At 35.5% G+C, this 26,958-nt stretch overlaps 1 protein-coding gene across 1 annotated transcript; it reads right to left on the bottom strand.

Moving 5' to 3' along the window:
* Nucleotides 1-699: 699 nt before the first annotated feature.
* Smp_066290 (hypothetical protein) lies at nt 700-25,859 on the bottom strand (the record flags this gene model as incomplete). The annotated part of the gene is made up of 14 exons (XM_018798857.1): nt 700-1,355; nt 7,374-7,569; nt 8,989-9,243; nt 11,107-11,460; nt 14,934-15,214; nt 16,104-16,425; nt 16,543-17,103; nt 17,262-17,592; nt 18,895-19,018; nt 21,502-21,616; nt 22,405-23,181; nt 24,121-24,213; nt 25,453-25,632; nt 25,779-25,859. The coding sequence occupies 14 exons, from the start codon at nt 25,857-25,859 to the stop codon at nt 700-702; spliced, it is 4,326 nt and encodes a 1,441-aa protein (XP_018650704.1).
* Nucleotides 25,860-26,958: the final 1,099 nt, after the last annotated feature.

The raw sequence follows: 26,958 nt of genomic DNA, 5'->3' as shown, positions 1-26,958 counted from the left end.
ACCATCGGGGGAAACCTGGAAGCACTGGACGGCCAACTCGTCCTATTGTGGGACTCCTCAGCAGTGCGCATCCACGACCTCGCCTCGAGAGATTCGAACCCAGGATTTATCAGTCTCGCGCCAGAGCACTTAACCAATAGACCACTGAGCCGGCATCAGATGAGGAGTCCCACAATAGGACGAAACAGCCGTCCAGTGCTTCCAGGTTTTTCCTGGTAGTCTAGCTTCAATTGACTCCACAAAAAACCCTTCTGATAATTAAATTTCTGTTATTTGTCTATTCACTTCAAAGAAGTGACTCACATTTAGTCACGAGACATTAGAAATACAATTTTCTATTCATTGAGATATTACAAAAATATATTTATTATTAACTATTCTGAAGTCTATGGCAAACAAACAGATTGAGAGTAAAGACAGTTTATCATGCATCTTGTGAAGTATTAGGAGGATGTAAACTGGCTGCAAACCAAATTTTATCGTTAACTGAGTAAGAATTTGAGTTTTTTTTTCTAAAGAGGTTTTCTAGCTTGAAAAATTCAATGAAAACAATTTAGAGGGAGGATTTCCACAAACTAAAGTTCGCCTCTCTTCCAAAAAGTAACAGATAGATTCCACTTATAGTGTCTGTTATACAAGAAAAAATCACTACAGACCGAATTATATACTGTGAGATATCAAACAGTTACAATGATATTGTCACTTACATAATGAAGAATTATTCGATAAAGGCAAATCCCATAGTCGAATATCACAGCCAATGGTTTTAGAATCACAATTTTGACCAGCTACACTGATAAGTAATGTATCATCATTATTTGAATTTAGAGGCTTTGTACAACTTAATCCACACGGAATTAGGCCAGCATGACCACTTAGAGTAGCATGATATCCTGTAAGTGACGGTTCATACACTCGAAATTGAAACTCTTGAATATTACGTGAACCGGATATTGTTTGGCCAATCAAAAGTTTCACATTAGTCCCATTAAGTAATTCTGACGAGGAACCAGGACGATTAATATATTTGTCAAACATTTGAAATCCTGTTGATAGATCACCATTGAAAGCAACATTATTACATTTATCCACAGTCATTAAATCTTTCTCTGAGCATTGACTTGGTGTTTCATCGGAACCCTCGTCCATTAATTCATCATAGTCAGAAGTTCCTTTCATGCTATTTTTGTCTCCAAACAAATTTTCATCCGTAATACCATGATGCTGTGAACTGTCATCTTCATTAGACAATGGTGAACTTGATCTATTACTGAACTCCAAAGTATCTACCACAGAATCTTCATTTTGATGAGGTTCTAGTTCATCGCAGGTATTGATGACACTTTCATTGGTCGCTAAAGTAAATGATATGAATGAAATTAATATGCGCAAATAACGATAATATAAAGTATTTCATAACATACAGTGACTTCAGTGGAAGAATCAATAAGAACAGAGAAACACTGGATAGTTGTTTCATTTTTGACTTGCATATTCACATCGACACTATGTGAATATTCATGAATTTGTCATGAGTCCCGACCGTTGCTGCTACCTTGATGTGATGATCGAGCTTGTCTATCGTGATGAACTAATCGAGCTGTACTGGCTGGAACAATCGTTCCTCAAGGTCCTACCATGCCAGACAGGTCGGTTAAAGAGCGATAAGACTAAAAGAAGCTAACTCAAGGTCCGAGGGCGAAGTCATACTGCTGACTTTACAGAGGTGTGACGGCAGTAAGGTGTTTCCTCCAAACAACCAGCATAATAGCGATGCTGCCTTTCCACAAGGAAGGGTGGGGTTTAGGAAAGGTCGTCCCTAGAAATGCACACCTCCCCTTATCCCACGGATTTCCGTCTCCGGTGGTAAGGTCCCAACGAGTATGGAGCTGACACGAAAAGGTCGTGTGTGACCAACCTTAAGAAGTTGTCTCTTGGGCACTGAGATCACACTCTCAGGTTACTAAGACCAACTCCAACCTAATTTCCTTTTTCGGTACCTCCAGGAAAATCCTTCCACGGTGTGGGCAACCGGGAAGTGATAACAGCCCTCTTACCTCTAACAAAACTCAAGATCACTGTATTCATAATCAGTCTCTCTCTTCAATTTATATTATTCCTCCCACCTCGACTTTCAACTCTAAACTCCCTTTTTTTAACTTCCTCCTCAAGTGTCACCATGACCAAGGATTCCAGTGCGCCAAACACTGTCCCAGGTCTACTGAGACCTCGCCCCAAACTACACATTAGAGCCTTCAACGCACACACACTATGTCGAATCAGCCAGCAAGCCTCTTTGCTAAAATCCCAGAATCTTGGACCATTGATGTATGCTGTGTCTCCGAAACACGCATGCAGGATCCTAGTGTGATCATTCACTTGACCTTACCTCGCCTAAACGGAGAGCCGACAAGATACACCCTCAGTATATCTGGCGACCCAATGGCTAGTTCTCGTGGACTTGCAGGTGTAGGCATAACATTAAGTATGAGGGCAGAACAAACAGTATTAGAGTAGATCCCCGTTAACAGTAGCGTATGTGCTGTTCGGCTAGACGGCTCCATAAGAACTCGGAAGGATAGGGACACACATCGTTGCCTTTTCGTCGTTTCCGCCTAAGCTTCCAATGACTGCAGCCCCGGATGAAGTGAAAGATGACTTTTACAGAAAACTCTCTGAACTTCTACAAAAAGCTAAGCGCTCAGTCATAGTACTCATAGTGGGTGACTTTAATGACCAATTACGTAGCTTAAACCAAACAGAAAGACATTTAGGTGGATATTTTAGTATCCCGGCTCAGCGAACAGATAATGGTGATCGTCTGTTGTAACTGTGCTCAGAAAATCGTTTATTTTTACCAAACACTAATTTTAAGCATAAGGAGAGACATCGTCTAACATGGTGACCGCCTGCACCAAACCAACGAAGGACTCAAATAGAACATATTGCCATCAGTCATCGTTGGAGAGGCTCGACAGAAGAATGTCGCTCGTTCTGAAATACATGTTTAGACTCTGATCATGCCTTAATACAAGAACGCATTTGCTTGCGCCCCACTGGACGCAGAAAAACCATACTAAGAAGACCCATTGGAATTGAACTGGGGGACGAGAAAGCCAAAAGTAAGTTCCAGGAACAACTGAGTTCACATCTAGGCAGTTCTGTAAACGAGGCTGACCCAGATGTTGCTTTGAAGGATACACGAACAGCAGTGGAAACAACAGTGATATATATTAGTGATGTAAATGAAAGGGCTACGAAAAACCAATGGATTTCTACTAAGTCTATTTCACTGATGTATTCGCGTAAAATCATCCTATCACGCTCTGAACACGATGAAGAGCGAAAGCAAATCAGATCTAGGTTAACCGAAAGTCTACGGAACGAACGTGAGCAGTGGTGTGAAACGAAAGCGAGAGAGATGGAAAAGGCAGCGGTTGTAGGCAGCACCAGACAACTCTTCAGACTGGGTTTAAGAATTCAAATGTGAGCGCGAAAATTTCCGAAAAAGACAAAACACTTATCTGCTCTCAGCCCAAGCGTTTAGAACGATGGAGCCCTTTAAGGAGCAGTTCCGCTGGCCTTCAGCTACTCTACAACTACCCACCATTCCCAACCAGCTTGAATGGGGTGTTGAAGTAGGTCCCCCGACTCTAGTTGAAGTTCAAAAAGCCATAGCTAATCTGAAACGAAGAAGAGTAGATGGTCCAGATGGATTGGCTTCAGAGGTCTTTAAGGATGCTGGTCGAGTTTTAGCGATTAGGTTGACTAATATTTTAGCTAAGATCTGGGAGTTGGACGTAATCCTATATGACTGGTCACAATCACTTACTATCCCAATATACAAGAAGGGGTTAAAATCATCCTGTAATAATCACAGAGGGGTTAGTTTGACTAACACAGCATCTAAAATACTAGCCTCAATAATCATAGGGCGCATAACTAAGACTCGTGAACTGCAAACACGAGAAAATCAGGCTGGCTTCAGGATTGGTCGTGGATGTATCGACCACATATTCAGTATTCGTCAGATTTTAGAGCACAGACATGCTTATCGGCGTCCGACGTTGATAGTTTTTCTTGACTTAAAAGCAGCATTTGACTCTCTAGACCTAGAAGTTCTGTGGCAGTGTCTGTCATTGAAAGGTGTACCTCGGAAGTACATAAACCTTGTGAAGGCTCTTTACTCGAACACTACCAGTCAAGTTAGAGCTTATTGCGAACTGTCATCTGATTTTACAACCTCAAGTGGTGTCCGGAAAGGCTGTACACTACCTCCAATTTTGTTCGACTTATCGATTTAGAATACGCAAATGACATAGTCCTATTTGGTGAATACGCTGATAAAATGGAGTCTTTTGGTAGCACTGAGCAGCAATGCAAAGATGTTTGGGATGCGTTTCTCCCCCATCTAAATGTAAATTGTTACTCCAGGACAAGCTTGCATCAACACCTGAACTAAGGATAGGGAGTGAAGTAGTCGAACGTGTCGACAACTTGATTTATCTTGGAAGCCCGATTAGTCATTATGAGTTGGTGTTAGACGAAATCTCTGTACGGATTCATAAGGCTCATTTGGATTTCACCATCTTACGCCACCTACGGCGAAGATGAGATATCCGTCTATCAATTAAAGGACGAGTAAACCGCATAGCAGTTCGCTCTATTCTAATTTATGACTGCGAAACGTGGTCATTAAGAGTAGAAGATACTCGTAACCTACTAGTATTTCACCACAGATGCCTTAGAAATATTGCTCGCATCCGCTGGGATCACCGGGTAAGTAATAGTGAGGTTAGAAACAGGATAGTAGGGATTGATGGTAAATCACTTGATGAGGTTGTAAGTCTTCATCGACTGAGATGGTTGGATCACGTGTTACGTATGTCTGAACACCGATTACTACAACGCGCAATGCTGAATACTATTGGCAATGGTTGGAATAAAGTTACGGGAGGACAAACCAAAACTTGGCATCAGTGCTTGAAGTCACTAACTTCTAGTCTGTACCATGTTGATAGATGCAGACTACTTGGTTGGATTTCGCGCGACCATCGTAATCAATGGTTGGAGACTCTAGGTGACATGGCTCAGAATCTATCACAATGGCGTAGGTGTATACACTATTTGTCTTCCCTTAAAGCGTGAAATTAAAATTACTTTATACATTTCTACGAACTAATTCTTTCTCCCTGTATTATATTATTATATACAATCTTTCTTTTATATATTACTACCATTGAACTAACTACTTCTGTGAATTCGGTGTTCATCTTGTTGTGTTAACGAGGTATGGAAACTTGAACCGATACATATATTATGCCGGGCCCTGAGATGTAGCTGAATGACTTTGTCATGATTTAGACCAATGAAAATAGTTGACGATGAAAACTTATCAAACAGAATTATTTTCTACAAATATTTTTCTTCATAAAAATTAAAATACTTTAAGATTGGGATCATGAATCGATCTAAGCTAGATCACCATTGAAAACCTGGAAGCACTGGACGGCTGTTTCGTCATAGTATAGGATTTATCAGCAGTGCGCATCCACGACCCCACACATAGGATTCGAACTCCGGACCTTCGATATCGCGCGAACCCACAACCTCTAGAACACTGCTCGGGCATGTCTAATTTCAACCAATCCACGATATTGGTGAGTAACTGCCTCACATCTGACACGGTTGAACTCCACTGGTCACGACTTTTCACTAGTACCCCGAGAATTAACTCTTGAAGCTAGTCACTAGTGAGCAAATGATAATTATCAATATAGGATTGTGTAACATTACGATTACTTCAAATGATAAGGAATATATAATAGCATATTTACAAATAGATTTTAAGAGAGAATTATTATGAACTTATTATCTAGGAATAATACATTTGTAAAATCTCAGCAAATGAATTTGAAGTAAATCCAACGTTTCGCCTGGCAATTTGGTCCAAGCTTTTTCAATGAATTCCTATTTAATGTCTTACATCAACTTGGCGCTCAAATACTGTGAAACTATTCGCTCTAATTTAGACGAAAGTTCTTACATAGAACTTATTATCTGTCGTTTATATACCTATAACCTCTGTATTATAGCTATGTATAAGTTATATCTGCTAAAAATTACTTCTTTCAATATGTGTATGCACGCTAAGTTTTTATGGATAGTTTCCTTTCAAATTAGTATTGGACGGACTTCACAGTTATCCTGACATTAGATTGTACATGATAGACTAAATGTATACTAAGTTATCAAATTTTACTCCAATTACCAAAACTCATACTTATGTTCATAGTTTACACAACTGTAATGTAAACGATTAGTGTACTGACAATTTTAAGGTACATTTTATCCAAATGTAAAATACAATCAATTTGAGAAAAAAAATAAGAGTGATTATCAACAGAAGTGTCATTAAACAAATAGAATCAATGACCACTGAAGTGAAAATGTGACAAACCTACTGATGATATAGTCAAAAACGGAATAAGTAAAGAGAATTCAAACAGTTGACCAAGTGATTGAAAGTTGATTTAGGACCAAGGAAAGATAAATTTAAAATCTACTAACTATGTAAGAAGTACTACATCTCAGAAAGTGAATATCTCCTTCATCTACACACTTCCAGTCACAAGGCATCAATTAAATATATTCCTATATATATCAATGCACATATATAGATATATTAGCAAACCCCACTTTTAATTCGTAAATTAATCTTGACAAAAGTGAGATCTTCGTAGTTGAAATCATGATTCAGTTGAAGCTAGACCAACATGGAAAACATGAAAGCACTGGACGGCCGTTTCGTCTTATTATGGGACTCCTCAGCAGTGGGAATCCACGATCCCGCACACGCGAAAATCGAACCCAGGACCTACCAGTCTCGCGCCAGAGCACTTAACCGATAGACCACTGAGCCGGCCGAAATCCAACGGTGTTAATGTCTAACTTCAACCAATCCACGAAGTTTGAGCAACCGTTCACCAATTGTCTTCAGTGAGTTGATATCTCTACAACAGACTTGGACTCGCAAGATTGGAACCTAGGACCTAACAGTCTCACGCCAGAGCATTTGACCGATAGACCATTGAGCCGGGATCCAACGTTCAACTATGAAAATACTGAAATCTCCATGAAACCCCTTTTGATCTAAAAAGTGAGATCAACAATCTCTTTCCAATATTCAATAAAAGTTCAATATCTACCTTTTCCGACCATTTTTTTTCGTACATTTAATTAGTCGGTACCGTATATGAGAACATGATTGTCATTGAGTGTTTCATTCTAATGATCTAAAGCGATCTTGAACATTGAATATTGAAAAATTAATGTTACGAATTCACGTAAAGAATAAGACAATTATAACTTACATGGATTATAACAAGGAGTATATTCGAATGATTGAATTTTAACAAGATTCACAACATTCTCATCGGTTGTACTCGAGTTCAAGTTGTCTAACGGTGATGATATAATCATTTCACTGATAAGTTCAAAATTTCCATTTTTACCATATCGCCATACACTTATATGACCATTAGATGTAGCAGAAAAAATATAAGGAAACTACAATTTTGAAATTAAAAAAAATTACACCATGGATTTTTATTTTGATATACTTTGAATTAAATACGTGTAGATTCTGATGTATGACATAAAAAGAGAAATCATTTGATGTCAGTCAGTCAGTCACAACGAAGAACTTCGTACGTATGTACATCAGTTCCAGTTGCCATACCACATTAGCATAGAGATGCAGTTGTCGATTCAAATCCCATAGTGATAGAAGTAGTAAGAGTTTAAGCAGTAATGTGAAAGATTAGGGTTTGAAGATGTTGTGGAAGGAGTATAATCCATTAAAATAAATTTGAAAAAAGAAAAAGGATAGAGACATGAAGAATTCAGATTAGAATTTGGGAGAACATAAAGAGTGGATGCACCTTCGCCATTGCAAACGATTTTGAGCCATGTCATTCAAGGTCTCTAACCATCGAATGCTATCATCTCGCGGATCCCAACCAGGTAGTCTACACCTACCAACATGGCTCAATCCAATTGTCAGTGACTTCATGGATTTATGCCACGTTTTGGTCTCGCCGCCCATAGCTTTCTTCCAACCTACTCCTACACCATAAAACATTGCACGTCGTCATTTGATGTGAATACTACAAACTACATATTGATGACCTAAACTTGGTATCCTTTGTAATTACTATTTAAGTGGAAACACAAATTGAGCAATGAACCTACTAGAGATGGATAATGGCTAACAGTGGAATTCAAGAAGTGTGATTCATTCACTGCTAGCCATCATCAATCTTTGCTTAATAATGTTTAAGACTTAAGGTAATATATAGAGACATTCCGCATAGGATGCACATAAGCCGAAAGGAGACTGAACAATTTTCAGTCCTAAACATCAATGGGACGACTCAAACAACTAATACAAAGATGCAATGAATATACTAGTTTTCTTTTACGCTGTGATGAATATGGAGTTTGTTTTATATTCAACATGATTAACCTATGAGAATTTTCAACTTGTTCCCATACATGTTTATAAATTATACCACTAATAGCTGTTGGAATATGATTAGGATAAAGCCAATGAAGTTAAGTGATTTGTTAATTTCAATTATCACTAGGTCGCATAGGAAGAAACAACACAGCCCTATTTTGCACTCGTATATATAAATCGGTGTAGCTAATGAATGGTTTATTGCAGTTTTTCCTCTATTAAGCTTGCAAACAAACACAGAAAGGAACGATAGACACAAAAGATTGGCTTGAGATCATAAGTCAATTGAAGCCAGACCACCATGGAAAACCTGGAAGCACTGAACGGCCGTTTCGTCCTTTTATAGGACTCCTCAGGAGTGCGCGTCCACGATCCCGCATGATCTCAACTCCATAAAAAAATTACTGAAATCTCCACCAAACCCCTTCTGACAAAAGATTGGCAATAAAAGTATTCATAAAACTTACATTGAAATCAAGTGATTTAATACCAGATTGATCTGAAACAAGTGTTTGTTTCAATTTATATTTCTTTGATTTAATTCTATATAAACGAATTAACTGATCATTACTTCCAACAAGTAATGTTAGTTTTCTGTCAGACATTTTATACAAAATATATGACCATTTCAATGATATAATCCAATCTTTAGAAGCATTATATATGATGTATTGAAGTGTTACAGTTGTACTATTTGAATCATATTTGTAGATAGCTACATTCTGGTATGTACAAAACAAGAATAGAGATCTAGTTACAATGAATCCAATTTTTTTTTTATTAATGAACAAACTAGTTTATTAATTACTGAACATTTGAATGAAACGGTGTGCAAAATAAAATTATGGAGCATTGACTTAGTGGTTTAAGTATTTGATCGGTGACAGTTAGGCCTCTTCTATTTGGTGAATTTGATAATCATACAAACTGTTATATCCCGTGGAGGTTATGAATGGTAACTTTGAGAACTACTTATAGACAAATATGATATGTATATTTCCTATTGTATAACTGTTAAGTAACTAAAGTATTCATATTCGTGTCCATATTATTATAAGCTTTATTTTGACCCATAGACTATTATTATACGATTTACCATTCTTGAGTTGTCCCTAGTCTATTGATTACTGTTCCCTCCCCTACTCACAGTCACATTTGGCGAAATCTTGTACAAATGTTATTTTCTATTTTATGGTACAATGTGGTCAGTTTGTTTAATATATAAACCCAGTATGTTTGAGGACAATGATTCATATTGCAGAGGCTGTTATTGGGGTTCTGGACTTAACTGACTGAGCTAGGCAGAAAGCAGGACTGACAAGTACTCAAGACTGCTCATACGGCTTTTGTGTATCATAGCTCTTTGATCGATAATTCGCTCCTCTCTAATTGGTGGTCTTATCACTCATTTATCATACAGGGCACGCGCGCACCCAATCGATATAACACTAACTCTTTCTAACAAATAACTAAATGGGTCGATGAACAATTATTCTGTCCGTTAGATGTGGATAAATAAATGATACTGGATAAAGTTCAAAATCAGACTTTTCAGAAATATAATATATATTCCTAAATTTGAAACAGAATTCCATAATTATCATTTCCAAGCTCAACTAATTTGTGCTACACAGCAGAATCATTGATAATATTAGCGTATATAACTATTTTTCATCCGACTATTTTTTTAATTTTACATATTTATTTACACCAAATATATAAATATATGTGCAACACATATCATTCGATTCATGTGAAAGCTAGAAAACTACACGGGCGCCCAAACTGAAGCAAGTTGTTTTGTTAGGGGGCCACTCCCCGAGCCTTTCACCTCAAGGTCTAATCCACAGGGCAGTGGAACAACCTTAGGAAATACAGTCCCACGATAGCCAGTGACCAACAACAGGTTTATATCCAGGCTGTTCCCTAATCATACTGTAGCTCATCTGCACCATTGGTTTAGAATCAGGGTTTTCCAAATCCCCTAGGTGGATTCTCCATATCCACCAACCCAGTTAAAGCGACAGACATTTGCTTTTCGTCCTCTCAATTTCTTAAACAACACACCCGCCACAAGAAGGCAGTGAGTAGGGCTTCCGTGGCATAGACGGTATACGCGTGACTATGTGAGAGCATTTCGAGAAGGAGAGAAAACTCTCCCCACTCTCGGCTGTACCACTTCACAGAGTACAACTAGAATATTGAGATCATTTTAAAGCCAGTTAGTGTTTAGGTAAGTAGTTTATAGAAAGTCATTCAATTTAAAGATATCAATTAAGGATATTCATCAACACTAACTAACTCGACCTTTTTTTCTGTTAATTTAATGGATCACTGAGCATTTTATTTCAATTATTTAAAACTATCTACATGGGTCATCTATGAACATGACGCTGTGACACATCTCATCTTACGGGATTAAAAAGGAGACAAATAGTGAAAATTACAGTACGAAATGGAATCTCCAGTCACAATTATACTTTTATATGCAGTATTCAATAGTTATCGTGCAAATATGCGCTACACATTCACAAACACGTATATCTTTTTCTCATAATTAACAAGAAGAAAATTAAACCACTTACTTTATCTTTCGAGCCTGTGGCTATAAAATCCATTTGTACTGCGACAGCAGTTATTTGACTACTATGTTCTCGAAAACAAAATGATTTCACTAAAGGATTTTCTAACACGGAACCAACGAAATATACCCATACTTCACAATTTCCACCTCCGCTAACTGCGATAAAATCGGAAGCAGCTGCGCATAGAGTACCACCAGCTTCACCTGTCCCATTCTCTGCATGTTCAATAGAATGTGACCAAGAAGTATACAAAGGTACAATGGATACATCACAAATAGAATGTAAGTCAGACTGAACAGTGGAATTATCATCCCGTTTTGATTTAGTACCGGGCTTAAAACTAAAATGATATAACTAGAAAAGAGAAAATAAATTACAGTGATAAATGAAATAGACAGATAAAATAAGAAAGTATGATGACATATTCACATTTAGATATAGATAAAACAAAATACACTAACAAAAATGGGAATTCAATGGCCAGATATTATTAGTTTCCGTCATTCACTGAATATTATGTCCATAAATAAATGAATGAAATTTCATAGAAAGCTATTTAGTACTATCTACATCGACAGAGATTGTTAGGGAATGTAATAATTTTGTCTGGCCAACACCTATTTCGACGAACGATACAAGCTGGTGTAAGAGTGAGTTGTAAGAAAGGTAGAAGAAGGATGGGTGTATATCTTTTTAAGTTTATCTCGACGTGCTAATGTGGTCGAGACATTGGGCCTGTACATATTTGTTTCAGATATGTGGATTATGACTGATTGATTAACTATAATTCAAACAATTAAGATTAGGTAGTCCAAGATTATAACACTTCACTGCAACTTATACAAGACGGTGAGTTCAACACAATAAAGTATTTCCGAAATAAAATATTAATTAAAATATAAAATTTATATCAACTGTAACCCATTTATCATGTAGAAGTGATATGAACCGCGAAATAAGAAGCCTTAACAAACTATGGAAACTATTTGTGAGGACGTTATTCATTTGATTCAAAGCTTGTAAAACTGTAACATTTACTATTGTCCCTAGTCTATTCTACAGATCATGAGCTTTCGTTTGATGTATGATTCACTGACATAGCATTTTCTGATCCAAAACTATTGTAATTTAGCCATAATCTTTTGTACGCTACTTTCTACTCTAATCCCCCAGTTTTGGACATAATTGTGTTTTCCTAATTATTGTACGTTGTGGTCAGGTTATCCATCTATTGATTTACGTATCTTTTTACACTAATCTGAATTCGGAATTCGGGTACCAGATCGGGATTGCAGTAAAGGAGATTAGTGCTCCAGTTGTCCTTGTCTCTCTCTCTCGTGCCTGTCAGCCAATCAGGTGATAGAATAGTTTTCTTCTATTTACCCCACTTCGAACTCACGCATACTAGCCTCAAGGTTAAGCCAGTCAGCCTATCGCGTCAAGGTCTTAATCTACATTAGACAAGTTATACCCGGCACGAAAGTGGGTAGACAGATTCAAGGACGTAACAAGAAAATTATATGCTCAGTTTTTTTATTAACATTGCAGTTATGTGTAGTTTATTATTACTGAAATACTGCCTAAATTGTAGTACGTGAAATATGGTTCGAATTCCTTCAATTATAAGTGCTAAAAACTAGTTCCTTGTCAAAATATTCGTGGGCTTTTACAAATTAGTTGTATATTACTTCTCATCATATCAATATGATTACAGATTCGAACAAGAAGAAGAATAAAATCCTGAATAAATAAAATTAATTACGTAACCAAGTATTCAAAAAGCATGTCGATGTAAATGTAAAAACAAATCAGACCAGTATATGTCTTCAGTATGGGGTTTCGGAAATTGTTGAATTTCATTGAAATCATGAACCGATCTAAGTTAAAGAACTATTAAAAACCCGGAAGTCATGGGTGGCCGTTCCAATCTAGTATGGTACTCATCAGCAGTGCGAATCCATAACCCCACCATAGGCGATCGAACCCAGGATGTTCAGCCTTGCGCGCGAACATTTAACCTCTAGATCACTGAGTCGGCATTCAACGGTATGATTAGTTTTGAGAGATATATTTCTCGGATTTCTAGTGAGAAGTCATGATCAGCGGAGCCAATCCATGTCGGGTGTGAGACAGTTGCTCACTAAAGACGATGGAAGATGATTACTTAATATCATGGATTTATTTAGTTTAGGCATTAACACCGTCGGATGCTGGTTCATTGTTCTAGAGGTTAAGCGATCGCGGGTGAGGTCGAAGGTCTTGGTCCTGGGTTCAAGTCTTGGGAATAAGGTCGTATATGTATATGGTATTCGACGATGAAATCGATATATTCATAGTCGTCAGGAAACTTTATTAATCTCATAAGAGGTTATTTAGTATGGCATACTCTATGTTTCATTGAATCTTTGCTGACATTAATTAAGTAGTGTTAAAATGAAAGAGAGGAATTTGACAATTAACTATTTTGATAATGACTATCGATCAACCATGTAAAAGAATTAATTGGTCTTCAATGTTTCTGTAACGTAAATTAAATGGTACCTAGGTCTCTAGGACTAGAATCGGTTGGTCTGTTACAACTCACATAGTCGGAGTATTGGACAATGTGCAACTCAACAGCATGAGACACTATTATAATGTACGACATAGAATAGAAGACAGTGGGAATTCTTTTGTAGCTTATTTCATTCTGCATAGAAGTACGATGATCTTTATTCTTGGATGCATTTTCAAGTGAACTATATCTCTTACTGACCACCATTCACGCTCACTTATTTACTTATCTAACGACTCCTCTCTCCGTTATTCCTACCAAAAGTCATTAATTCATTTATGTGGTGCATTTATGGGTGCTGATTTGTACCAAAATTTACATATCACAAATACATATATGCAATTATATAATAAAGAAGATTAGATACTTTCATTAGTATCTGGAAAAATCTCATAATCACATGCACTAGGTAGGAAAGTTGCTTTTAAAAGAAAATTTTGTGATAACTCCATAATAAAGAAACCCTGCTCAGCAAAAAAGATACAAGCATCAGGTTACAGATACTTAAAGTCAGACCATAGAAGAAATATCGTCATTATGCCAAAGAACATTTAAACATTACGGTTATTGGAAGTACAACAATCAAAGATCAGTCAATATCTGGATTCTGAACATTAAGTAGTCATTTTTAGACCAGAAAATCATCCCCATCTAGATATAGGTCTGCTACGAGAACGTTCAGTACTGGCTTACTAGCCGCTCCTCATAAACCTAGACTACTTCTACACTTAAACTTAAACAATAGAGGAAAGGTGGAAAAGTATTAGTGAAAGCTTTACTATAATGTTATTTTATGTACAGAAAATTGAGAATATTTATAGAGTCGTACGTGACCTTAGACTTCTATAACTTTACAGAAACACACCAAATATAGTAATGGTGTAATTATTAAATCAAAACGTGAAACTCCGCCAGTAGTTCTTATAGAGTTACTGCCGGTCCCAAGCCCGGGTAAAGAAGGATAGTTGTGCATGACCCGACCTCATCATGTTGAAAACTAACTCGCTGAAGAAACGCTAACCAGAACTGGTGGGCGGCCAATGCTCCTCCACGAGGGGTAACAGGCGTAAGTAAGTAAGACGTCCCTTAAAAGCTTTATAGTGCTGGTTTAATAAGAACCATTTCCTAGCGTTTTCTGGGCTTCTAGATACTTCGACGAGGGATATATTTTTTGGACTCCTCAACAATATGTACATGTAATATAATAGACAAAACTGACTTTTGAAAGAAATTAACTAGGTCCCAATCTATCATCGAAACAAAAAAAACTCACTCTAACCGCACCAGATGACCAGCCAACAATGACAAGATTAGCATCATCGTAGTAAGGTGAAATACCACAAGAGATAGCTTGAACAGATGAATTATCGTTTATCAGAGGAATTAATTTATCCGAACTGAATATAGTTTCACCATTGGTTATTAGAACAATAGTGAAGAGACCATCATTCCATCCAATTATTATGTGTTTTCCACTTATGTCAATAGCATAGGTTGTGGCAAGTATAGTTTGTTTCATTTCTTTCTTATTTCGAATAACATTAATCCATGGACCTACGAAGAGAGAGAATAGACGCCCTGGTCAATAGATTTAAAAAGTGTAGTTTAATGATTGAAAAAATAAATTTTTAACAGTTCGTTCACCGGTTCCAATCTTGCACTAAGAACTTCTGCCTAAGTTAACTGGTAGTATCGATACTGCATACACAAGCAGTATTGTACACACTACTTGAAAGTTTTGTTCGAAAGGAAGTGGAGTATATATAAATGACATTATCGGACATTTAATGGATAGCAGACACAACGTGGACATCATAAAAGAATTTAAAATAATTAACGAAAAGCGACCACCACATTTACGGTGATACTATAATTTATGAATGATCTTTGAGCGACGACAGACTGACCTTGAGAATATCAACTTATACTAACTAGGACTAAATGAGGGTTATAAACTAGTATGATGAATTAGAATTATGATTTACAGATGGTTAGGGTGAGGAATTAGATTTAAGGTTTTCATCACTAACTGACGTCAGCTAAAATGCCAAAACGGTATTTAGCCAAATGGATGAATGAATTTCGCACCAAAATACAGGACTTGTTATTTCATATCTGATTGGTTCATTCATAATTTATAATCTCGCCCACTTTTACTCTGCTTTACAGAGGCCATTGTTATCAAGCTATTTTGATCCGATTTTTGATTGAGTGCTTTAACTCTCAACACTAGTTGGTAAGACCGCTTTATATTATTTGAGAAGCTCTGAAATATGATGAATTCATGTTATTCTACAAACTTTGCTCTTTCCGGTTTATTTGAAATTACAGATTGTTTCAGTATTACGTGATACATTCGTCATTTGAAAAATTCATTGATATGTAATTTTCAGCAAAAAAGCAAATTACTACAAGTCACTATTCTATGGAATAATTTACCTACCTTCAGGTGCACCAAGATGAGCATTCCAAACATTAATTCGACCAACTGATGACCCACCACCAGTTTGAATAAGATAACGTCCAGTTGGTTTAGAGAAACATAATACTCCCTTTTGACTCGGTAATAAATGATGCAGTTCATCAAGACTAGTGAATTCATTAATTGATGAGAAACTGACATTTTCAGTTAACCGACCTAGATATACAAATGTATCCGCATTCAAAATGAAACTTTGACCTTCTCTATCAAGAATAGCTAATAGTCTGCCATTATTTGGCGAGTAAGCCAGTGAACAAATAGCAGATGATGAGATTGCAAGAGACTAGAAAATGAAATGTTAAAAAAGGGAGAGAAAAGAAAGTACACAAAATCAAACAAAGGTAATTCAAAACCATTGAATATAGTAGTACAACATAATAAAATAAATGTTAATTCTCACCTTTATCCAACTCATAGATATGAGACTATAAAAATGGACGGAACCATCCCAACATCCCACTGCTAAAACATCACGTAAATATTCAGGAGGAATAGATTTTTCACTATCCGATGCATAATTAGGTAAACGAAAAGAGATTGAATTAATAGACGATTTGATATTCAGTTTTTTACTAGGTTTAATTTTTTTGCAACCAGATGATGTCGATGTAAAATATGATCCAAATCCCAATTCACCAACTTCCCATAAACAAATTAAACAATCTAAACCACCAGTAGCCAAAAGACGGCGTTTCGGATGCCAGGCAGATACAGTCACAGGTTTATTATGATATCCACCTAAAGAGCATAATTGAGAACTGGTACTGGTTGTAATTCCACATGTAACACTTTTTATCACATTCGATAAATCCCAAATAAGTATACTAGCATCTTGACTAGTACTAACTAACCATAATTGTGAACTGGGAATACTGTATGATCTAGTCGTAGAACTGTCAACTTCATCAAGAAAACATAAACTAAGTATTGGCATATTATGTCCAAGAAATGAACATAATGTCTAAAAGAAAAAAGGGAGGAAAACAAAGAGTTAATGATGAAGTAAATGGATTTAATAAAATAGGACTTACACGAAAAAGTAAGTTGATATAGGTATATACCAATGATAACCATTTCGTTATCCGGTAAAAAAACATATGAAAAGCGAGAAAAACTTACCTTAAGTGATTGCACCTCGACAACAGTAACTGTGCCAGACTCAGTTCCATAAGCTAATAAAATACCTGTTCGATCAAGTTCAATTGCAATTGGGATATCTTGAGAACCAGTTAATGGTGTGACTGGTTTATGAATTGCAATTGGTTGAATAATTTTCGGTAGGATACATGAATTGTCATTAGTATTTAATTTAATACGGAAAAAGTTTTTACATAAGTCACCATTGATTTTTTCTTGATAATTTGAACTAAGTAAACATGCATATCCAATTGTATGAATCCATTCATCAACATCTTGATTGATAGCCAATTCAGCGAATGAGTACGGATGTCTAATAAACAGAGAAATTATACAAAACAATGTTACATGGCTTTAAAAAACAGACTGAATATTTGGGTTGTATTGGGTCCCGTGTGTTCAAGTCGTAGTATAAAAGGAGAGGAGATCAGTTGCATGATCTCGTGCTATCTCTCTCTCTAAGTCGATTACCGATTAATTCACCTACATTACCACTGGGACTGGTGACTTTATACTTACCAATTGATACAACGACTAATGAACAACAAATAAGACCATGATAGTTATTGGTCCTCAAATTACTAATACTACAAATGCAGACTAGGACGACCAGTGTAGCAGCAGCCTCAGAAGCAGTAGGTCTCAATATACGCAAAGGGAAAAGCAAGATTCTCCAAAACAATACAGCATGCACTAACCGAATCACACTTGGCGGAGAAGCTTGGGAGGACGTAGAAATCTTTACATATCTGGAGAGCATAATTGATAAACACGGTGGATGTGAAGACGCGGATCGGCAAAGCAAGAGCAGCATCTTTACAACTGAAGAACATCTGGAACTCAGAACAATTGTCAACCAACACCAAAATCAGAATTTTCAATACGAATTTCAAGACAGTTCTACTTTATGGGGCGGAGACGTGGAGAACTACGAAAGCCATCATACAGAAGATACAAGTGTTTATTAATAGTTGTCTACGCGAGATACTTCGGATCCGTTGGCCAGACACTATCAGCAACATTCTACTGTGGGAGAGAACAAACCCATATAGGTTATTCTAGCCTCTGGATAGACAAATCTATTAATTCTTCTCGAGACATATTTCTACCTTATCACTCATTCGCTTATCAACCTTAATTGTTTTCATCTGAGGGTATGTGTGTACATTTCTTATCCTACCCATCACACATCTGTAGCTTATTTTTGTTTGACTATAAATATCAATCCACGCTTGGTTAAAAGGAGTTGGCTCACACGCCTTTGCTACCGCACGTCATTTCGTTTAGCTTCACTCTCTCCCCTACGCTCTTTTCAGTTCGGTTGTCTTTCCAGATCGACGATTGTGTGAAATATACGTATTCGAAATTCATTTTCGTATTTGACTGATTTTCGCTCTGTTACTCGCTAATGCGATTTCAGTCGATGATGATTATATACGAGGATTGGGCGGTATAAATCTTTCAATAACAATCGTAATACGATCTAAATGGAGTCAGACATAGGGCCACAAAAACGGCATTCTCTTAAAATGATCAATAGAACCATTTTCAGAGTTGTTATCATTCAATTAAATAAAATAATTGTTTAAAATAAATGAATAAATCAACAACTTACTTAATTAAAAATTCATAATTCGATGCAAGAAATCTTTGCATAGTTCTAATTTTATCCCTCATAAGATCTAATGAAGTAGGAATATTGTTCGATTCAGATTGATGATGTGCAGTAGTAGTTGTAACTAATCGAGAAAATTTTTTATTATAATGACAAGAAAAACGGCGGTCAATCTCAAAGATAATGATTATTTATTTTGTTTAATATATAATGATAGTAGTAATGATAAGACACTAATCTATCAATATTTAAAATGAACATAATCAAGACTTATACATGTCGATAAGCATCATAGAGTCATTTAATTAAGTTCCTTTCATGAATGTTATCTGTTCCTTTAACTAACTAACTAACTAACTCACTTCATATCATATCACTCATGAAGCAAGAATCTATAATTTTTCATCATTTGTTCACATTTTCTTATAACACATAACTATTAATTCATTTTTGTATTGTCTGTTTGAATCGTCCCATCAATGGGACTGAAATTGGTCAGTCTCTTATTGGCATATATGAATCCTATGCGGATTGCCTTGAATCACAAGCATTACAAAAACGATGGATGGTGGCTAGCAGTGGAATCAAGAACGCGCGTTTCGTCCTATTTGGGACTCGTCAGCTGAATGTACCTGCATCTCAGAGTTGATGTTCACTCTAGGACCAGTTGCAGTCCTAACACATCTATGGGAAGATTCAAACAAGTAATACTAAGTGAATAGATATAAGTTTGAAAAACAGATTGTCATCGACTATCAAGTTTCAACGACTTCTGTGCTACATACTTTGTAACATCTGTAACAATGAGTCATATATTTTTTTATGTACAAACTATGTGCCCGACTACTCCTAGAATACTATACCTCAATTCTTAATAGTGTTCATATAAAGGATAAACTAGGATTGAAATCCATTCAGCAACTCTTTGTCATTAGTGAAACGATCTCTTTCTAAATCTTTTCTCTATATGAATTGCTTTACAAGTAAATTTCGAGAATTTAGAATGATTTCCTGAAACCTATCCATGGAATAAAAACACCGTTATCATCTATTCGCTTAACTAATGTTTACCTATCATTATAAACTGTCTTAAATGTGCTTACACTTTTAACTAGATCTCCTTCCAGTGATGAAACTACAAGGACATCATATATTTAATCATTTTCATTACTGAACGCATTCATTAAACTTCCCTCCCTACAGATATCTTAGACTTACACCGTTTCTGGCAAACATAACTACCTTAAATAATATCGAACACAAACAGTGAAGCACAAAGTAACTCAACACTTACATAACGGTAAACCTATCACAGTTAACTTTGTTGCTTTTAGTTTGGGTTGTGTTTCGTGTTTTTTCTAGTTGGAAATGACTATAATTAATCTGTAATGGCACTAGAGATGACCTATGGTGCACTATTACTATATCAACAGGATGTCCTAGTCTCCCTACGAAGAATTAACTGTTCCCAACTGATTTTGCAGTATTGTAACCCATATATTCCAAAAACAACTTTTTAAACAATTTAAAATTACGAATATGTCATTTACATATAACATTGTTCCCTGTATCAACATGATTATGCCTATGAGTTGGCATGTGTCCTGTAATTATTTTCAGCATACAATATTTATTTATTTGTCGTTTAAAGTGTTAGATGTTTCATTGTATCTTAACAATAGAGGGTACATTAAACAACGTATTCATCAGAGTTTAGCCTGATATCTTAATGCACTCTACAACTGCCTTAGAATATCTGCAGACGAATCAACCATATAAGAAAAATGATATTGTTTTACTTAGAAATAGATATAATTGCATACAATGCATGAAAAATACGTGGTTAATTCTAAATGGTCGATGAATAAAAATTAAAAAACAACATCACGAAATTATAACAGGAAAACCAAGCAAGATTAAAAACCGATTGATGTACTTTGAAAGAGAGATAGATGGTGATTAGAAGTGCAATCCAGGACTCGCATTTTGTCTTATTTGGGACTCGACAACTAGATGTACCTACCTACATTCCAAAGTTGAAGTTCGCTCCAGAACTCGAATCAAATGTCTTTCGCTTCAAACGCCTTAACGTTATCCACTCAGCTACTGAGTACAGATGGCCACTTGATCAATTATTTCAATTTAGTTTGAAGATGTGCAGGAACTATAACCAGCAGCAAACAATGACCATGTATGACTACTCCAAGGACTTTACAATAACTATATCAGTCAACATGTGATCGATTTAATAGATAACAGCTTTTTCTAAAAACACTTTATAGATAGTTTCCAAATAAAATAAAACCTTAACGAAATTGATGTTAAAGTAATATTTTGTTTAATGATAGACAATAGAATAGGGAATCTACTGAAAGTATTGCCTAAAACATGTTATCTGGATTTAAGTGAATCTAAATTTTGATCATTTAACTGGAATTTGAATCCATCACCATTGTTTATCCAACCGTCAAGAGTTTATCCACTAAGCTATTCAGTCCACTTAGCAATCAATTCAGTACACTTAAAACCGAGACAATAATAAAGATACTTTTAAATTCAGTTTCACCCAATTAGTAGTAATGACCAAATGGAAAATAGAGCACTTACTGTATCTATTCATATCGTCTAACAATGTCAAACCATATCCAGATTCAATCTGATGAATAAGAAACGCTGGACTAGTGAGTAAACAAACAACTTCATTTAATCGACCGGCATGATGCTAAAATTCATTTTTGTGGAAAAACACACATTTCCGTCATCAATAAATTAGATACGGTATACCATTTAACTAGTCAAAATGTTAATACATCCAAAAAAGTTGAATTGATAACGATGCAGTTAAATTAATGTCTACAATAAAGTGGCTATTCTTCATCAATGGAGACTGAACGATAGATACATTATGTGAAAAATCAACTGAAGTTAGAAATGTAAATCGCTGGTTGAAAAGGGTATCGTACTCGGCACCAAGCCTAGTTCTTGACTTCGATCTCTTTTGTGGAGGACTACGATAACAATGTTTGTAAGTATTCACAAAAGATTACACAGTTGTTAAATAATCCCGACCCACAGAGAAAACTTATACTCTACTTAAAACAGATAACTAAAAAGTACAGCTCAGGTATAATCTTAAAATACACCATTTATCGATTTACAGCAAACTCTGTTACAGTATCAGAAAGGATTTAGTTTACTTTAAATATAGAAGAAAGAATAATAATAAATCATTCTCAGTATAGGGTTGTGGAGATTGTTGAGTTTTGATTGAGATCAATGTTACACCAGGATTGAAAATCTGAAATCACTGGACGGCCGTTTCGTTCTAGTATGAGATTCCTCAGCAGTGGGCGTTCACAGTCGCGCATGCGTTGTTCGAACCCATGACCTTCGATCTCGCACGCGAACGCGCACTGCCGAGGTGTCCCATACTAGGACGAAACTGTCGATTCAGGATCCCAAATAAAATGTTCATTTATCCAGAAATATATAGACTAATAGTAAACTTACTAAATGATAAATTAAATCTTTCATATTTCGTAATTTTGAAGCTAAAATATTATGTATAGTTTGAAGAGTCACTGTCTTCAGATGAATTTTATCATCAGGTATACTTTCACTATATTTTGCACGTTTGTTACAATTCTTGGTTTGATTATTTTTAAAAGAATATTCATATTTTTTATGACCTATACTATATTTTGATTGATTAAAACAAATATCATAGACTAGATTGTGTATTTCACGACTGCTAAATGATAATGCTCTTGATCCAAGATTCCATATAGTAAGCTTTTCTTGTTTGATTGTTTGCATAGAATCATCAAATGGTAACTCTTCGTCAATTTCATCAATATCAGCTCTTTCATCATTGAAACCCGAAAGTAAAGGATGAAGACCAGTTAATAAGATATACAATAAAAGTGACGGTAAATGTGGTTGTCCTTTAGATAATGTAGGCTTATTTTTATTATTGAATTGATCATTGATTATTTGATAAATAATCTTCTCATTTGACATTATATTATCAAGATTATCCAATGGTACTTTTAATTCTTGCCAAGAATCTGTATAACCATTTTTGTACTGTTCTTCCATCCATGATTCAATTAACCATTCATCAATTAAATTATGTAATTCTTCTGTTGATAATGGTTGACGAGAGCAAGTAAGTAGACCAAGTGTAATACGAGTTAATTCTGATCCACAACTACATTCAACTCGTTTGACAACATCTATCACTAAACTGGAGATTGTATCAGGTAGTTGTTTTAATTTTGCACCTAACTATTTGAGAATGGAAATTAAATAATTTAGAATTGATAACCATACTTAAAACTACAAACGTATAAATACATATAAATCATTCGAGAGTCATATTGTTGATTTGTGCGAAAATGAGGTGTTAGTCAATCAGTTAGTAGCAACGTATAAAATGATACGTATGTACACCGGTTTCAGTTGCCATACCCCATTAGCACAGAGAGATAAAACTGTCAGGCAAAATCTCAGAGTATTAGAGGTAGTAACAGGATAAGTAGAAATAAAAAATATTGGATATCGGAGATACTATTCAAGTAAAATGTAAATGAGTGGAATCAAACATTTAAAAAATTACGAGGAATTCAGAAGCTCTGAATTCGAGGGAAGAAAACGAATGTATGTGCATAAGCCAAATGATTTTGAGCCGTGTCATTCAAGGTCCCTAAACACCGGTTATGATAATTACGCCGACCCCTACCAGGTAGTCCATGCCTATAAACATGGCTTAATTCCACGCTCAAGAACTTCATGGATTAGTACCTCATTTTCATGTGGCCGTCCCTAGCTTTCTTCCAACCTACTCCTATACCAGACAAGATTGTCTGTAGAAGTAGGCGGTTGCTATGCCTACGTGACACATATCCTAAACACCTCAGTTAGTGAAGATTTACTACCTCATCAATCAATTTGTTATCTTTTCTTAGTACCATATTCCTAAACCAGGCCACTGACTACTCTGTATTTCCAGAATACACGAGTATTGCTTCGAAGACACTTATGATCAAATAACAAGATGCTGCAATTACCAATATTCATTGGGAAAATCTCCATGAATAACTATCCTTCAATGTTATAGCTAGCTGTGATATCAACAAACTGAATCCTTAAAGTACTGTATCAAACTAAAAATATCATATAAACACAGTCAAGTTAAAAGTCAAATGTACAAGATAGGACACTAACCTGTTCATAATTACTGTACAAACGTAATTCATCACAAGCCAATTTCAAATAAAGTGGAATGCTTGCATCTCGTTTTTGAATTAAAACAGATAACTAAGAAGTAGAAAAAACAAGCAACAATCAGATTAATAAAACAAATATCTAAGGAGTCCCACAATAGGACAAAACGGCAGTCCAGTGCTTCCAGGTTTTCTATGGTGGTCTAGCTTCAATTGACTCATGATCTCAACTATAAAAAATATCTAAACCTTATTTTTTTTCAAACATTATAATCTACTGTGAAACCAATGAAAACACAATGATTAAACCACCTAGCCCAGATAAAAAAAAAACTACACTGAAATGATCCACCTCAGGTACACATATTCACCGCAATTTATAGAAGAAAGCATAAATCCATCATATTCAAGTGGATATCAGTAATATAATTCAATTAGCTATTCATCAAATATACATGTTCCCGTATTTGATTTTCCAGACAATCTTTAGTCGTTCTAAGCCTTGTAACACTACCCAGCTGATTAGGACCTCTTTAGATAAATAGAATGAGATTTTGACTTGAAAGCTAGTTGGGCCCATTAATTATGAGGACGTCAGTAACAAATTATATGATCATATCTAGAACTAAACATAAAAAAATACATTTCTCTCCTGTAGAAATAACACAATGATGTTGAAGACATTTGAGGTATGAATAGTATGAAAGTTGACAGAGGGTATGTTAGATCCCCAGAACTCACTCGGTAAACGTCTTGTTTTTGGAATTTTATTTTGAAAATTTTAAATTTTGTTTTCGCACCAAAAGCATCCATTTTTACTTTCATGTAATATTTCTCATTTGGGAGGACCCTAAATGCTATTGGTTCGTTATCTATTTTAATATGTTATATTGTGACGTTTTCCAAGGACATTTTTATGCTGTATATATACACACTTGAATTGTGCTTGTTGTTGTTCATGATAGTGGAATATACTTTCCCTCATCTGAACCTGAACTTCTTCTCCCTGTAGTTAGCGGGGCTGGGACGCAGTTAGAGTTATAAGTTAATGTTAGGATTTGCAATTATGGTTTCCATTCCAAACTGACATCAGTTTCAATGTCAAAATGTTACTTAACCAATTGGATTAATGAATTTCACGTTCAAACCCATGACGTGATATCTTTAATTCCATTAGTTAAACCATAAACTATAGTCTCGCCACGAATCGACCAAACGAAATTATAACGACGATAATAAAGGATTTAACGTTGAATATATTGAACATATTAGTAAATCAGTTATTGTTTTGAAAACAAATTGATTCCTAACAAAACAAAACATTGAAATGTACCTGATTTCGAAAACCGGATTCATTTAATACTTTTCCATATTTTCCAAGTAAACTACGTACAGCTGCACCACGTTCGTGTGTAGTTAGTCCAGATACAGTTAATAGTTGGCAATCAATTCGATTGCATAAATTACGAGCAACTGATGATTTGGAATCACATGTTAAAACAAATCGAACATTCTGTGAAATAGAATTTTCGGAATTAAACACTGAACAACCAATAATGTTGACACAGTATTATAACGGTAAACAAATTGATATGAACAGACAGAATATGCAGTATATCAGAATTATTATATGGTGAGAAGCAGTTTTAAAAACACAACCTTTACGTATTTGTTGGCAAAGTCGATACATTTCAGATATCCCATAAGAAACAATTGCAAACAAAGTTCTAAAATATTCATCCTCGATGGATACTGATAAGTGAAGCTAATCAGAACTACAATTATTTGATAAGTATTACTGTTATCTCTAACACAACAATGCACATATAAACAACAACATTGAGGATCAAACCCAGGACTTTTAGACCTTGTGGTGACAACATTGTTATAAGACCAGTGAGTTGGCTAAAAAACTACAGATTCTCAGAATTTTATTGTTAGATAATTAAGAAACAACTGACATAGAACAAGGAACAAATACTTATACACCTATGCGTACGCACGCAAACACACACATAGAGGAAATAGTAGAAAGATTTGTTGTCTCTGTTTATAGCCAAGTCTTTTTTTCTGAAAAATGTCATTCACCATGTCATGTATCAGATATTAGGGTCGAAAGGAAATACACGTTTCAACATATTGAATAGGTATCCTTTATGTCTATTGTTTCATAACGATAGAACATCTCCCGCTCAGTGCACTTTGAGCATCATTTAGCAAACAGTAACTGTTAGGTCCGATGGCCCTGTCAATTATCACGTAAGAAAAAAGCGTTAATCAGAATACCGACTTCTGTGACCTTGCTTCTGTGTTAAACCAATGATGCGACAACCAGCATTAGCAGCCTTGCGTCAACCCTGAGTCCTTATTGGTCCTTTGTGTGGCAACCTCTCGCCTAGCATAGCCCGTTCAATCCAGAACACAAATATCAGCCTCCGCTGATATAATAGTAAATTATTAATGAAATATTTACAATACAACACATGAAAACTAACACTTACAAAATTAGGATAATTTTTAAAAGTCATCATCAACATGAAAACAATTTAACTGAATCAATTACCTTGGGTAAAATTTGTGGTAACCATTCTAAGGTCATTGGTTCCAACCGATCACAGTCATCAATTAAAAAGGCGAACTGAATATCATTTAAGTAACCAAGAAAGTTAATGAAACGTGCAAAGCACTGAATATAGAATCTATGGTAGAAATATACAATAATATTAATAGTAATAATAATAATAACATACTTAACAAGTTAGATAATAAATTATCAAATAATGATTCGGATCGACGAAGTTTGTTCAAATTCGTTCAATTTTAGGAGTATTTACATTTA

Source organism: Schistosoma mansoni, chromosome 3 (assembly GCF_000237925.1).
Source record: "Schistosoma mansoni strain Puerto Rico chromosome 3, complete genome".
Lineage (NCBI taxonomy): Eukaryota > Metazoa > Platyhelminthes > Trematoda > Strigeidida > Schistosomatidae > Schistosoma > Schistosoma mansoni.
The sequence above is the reverse complement of the archived record's forward strand: the minus strand, read 5'-3'. Positions and strand labels throughout refer to the sequence as shown.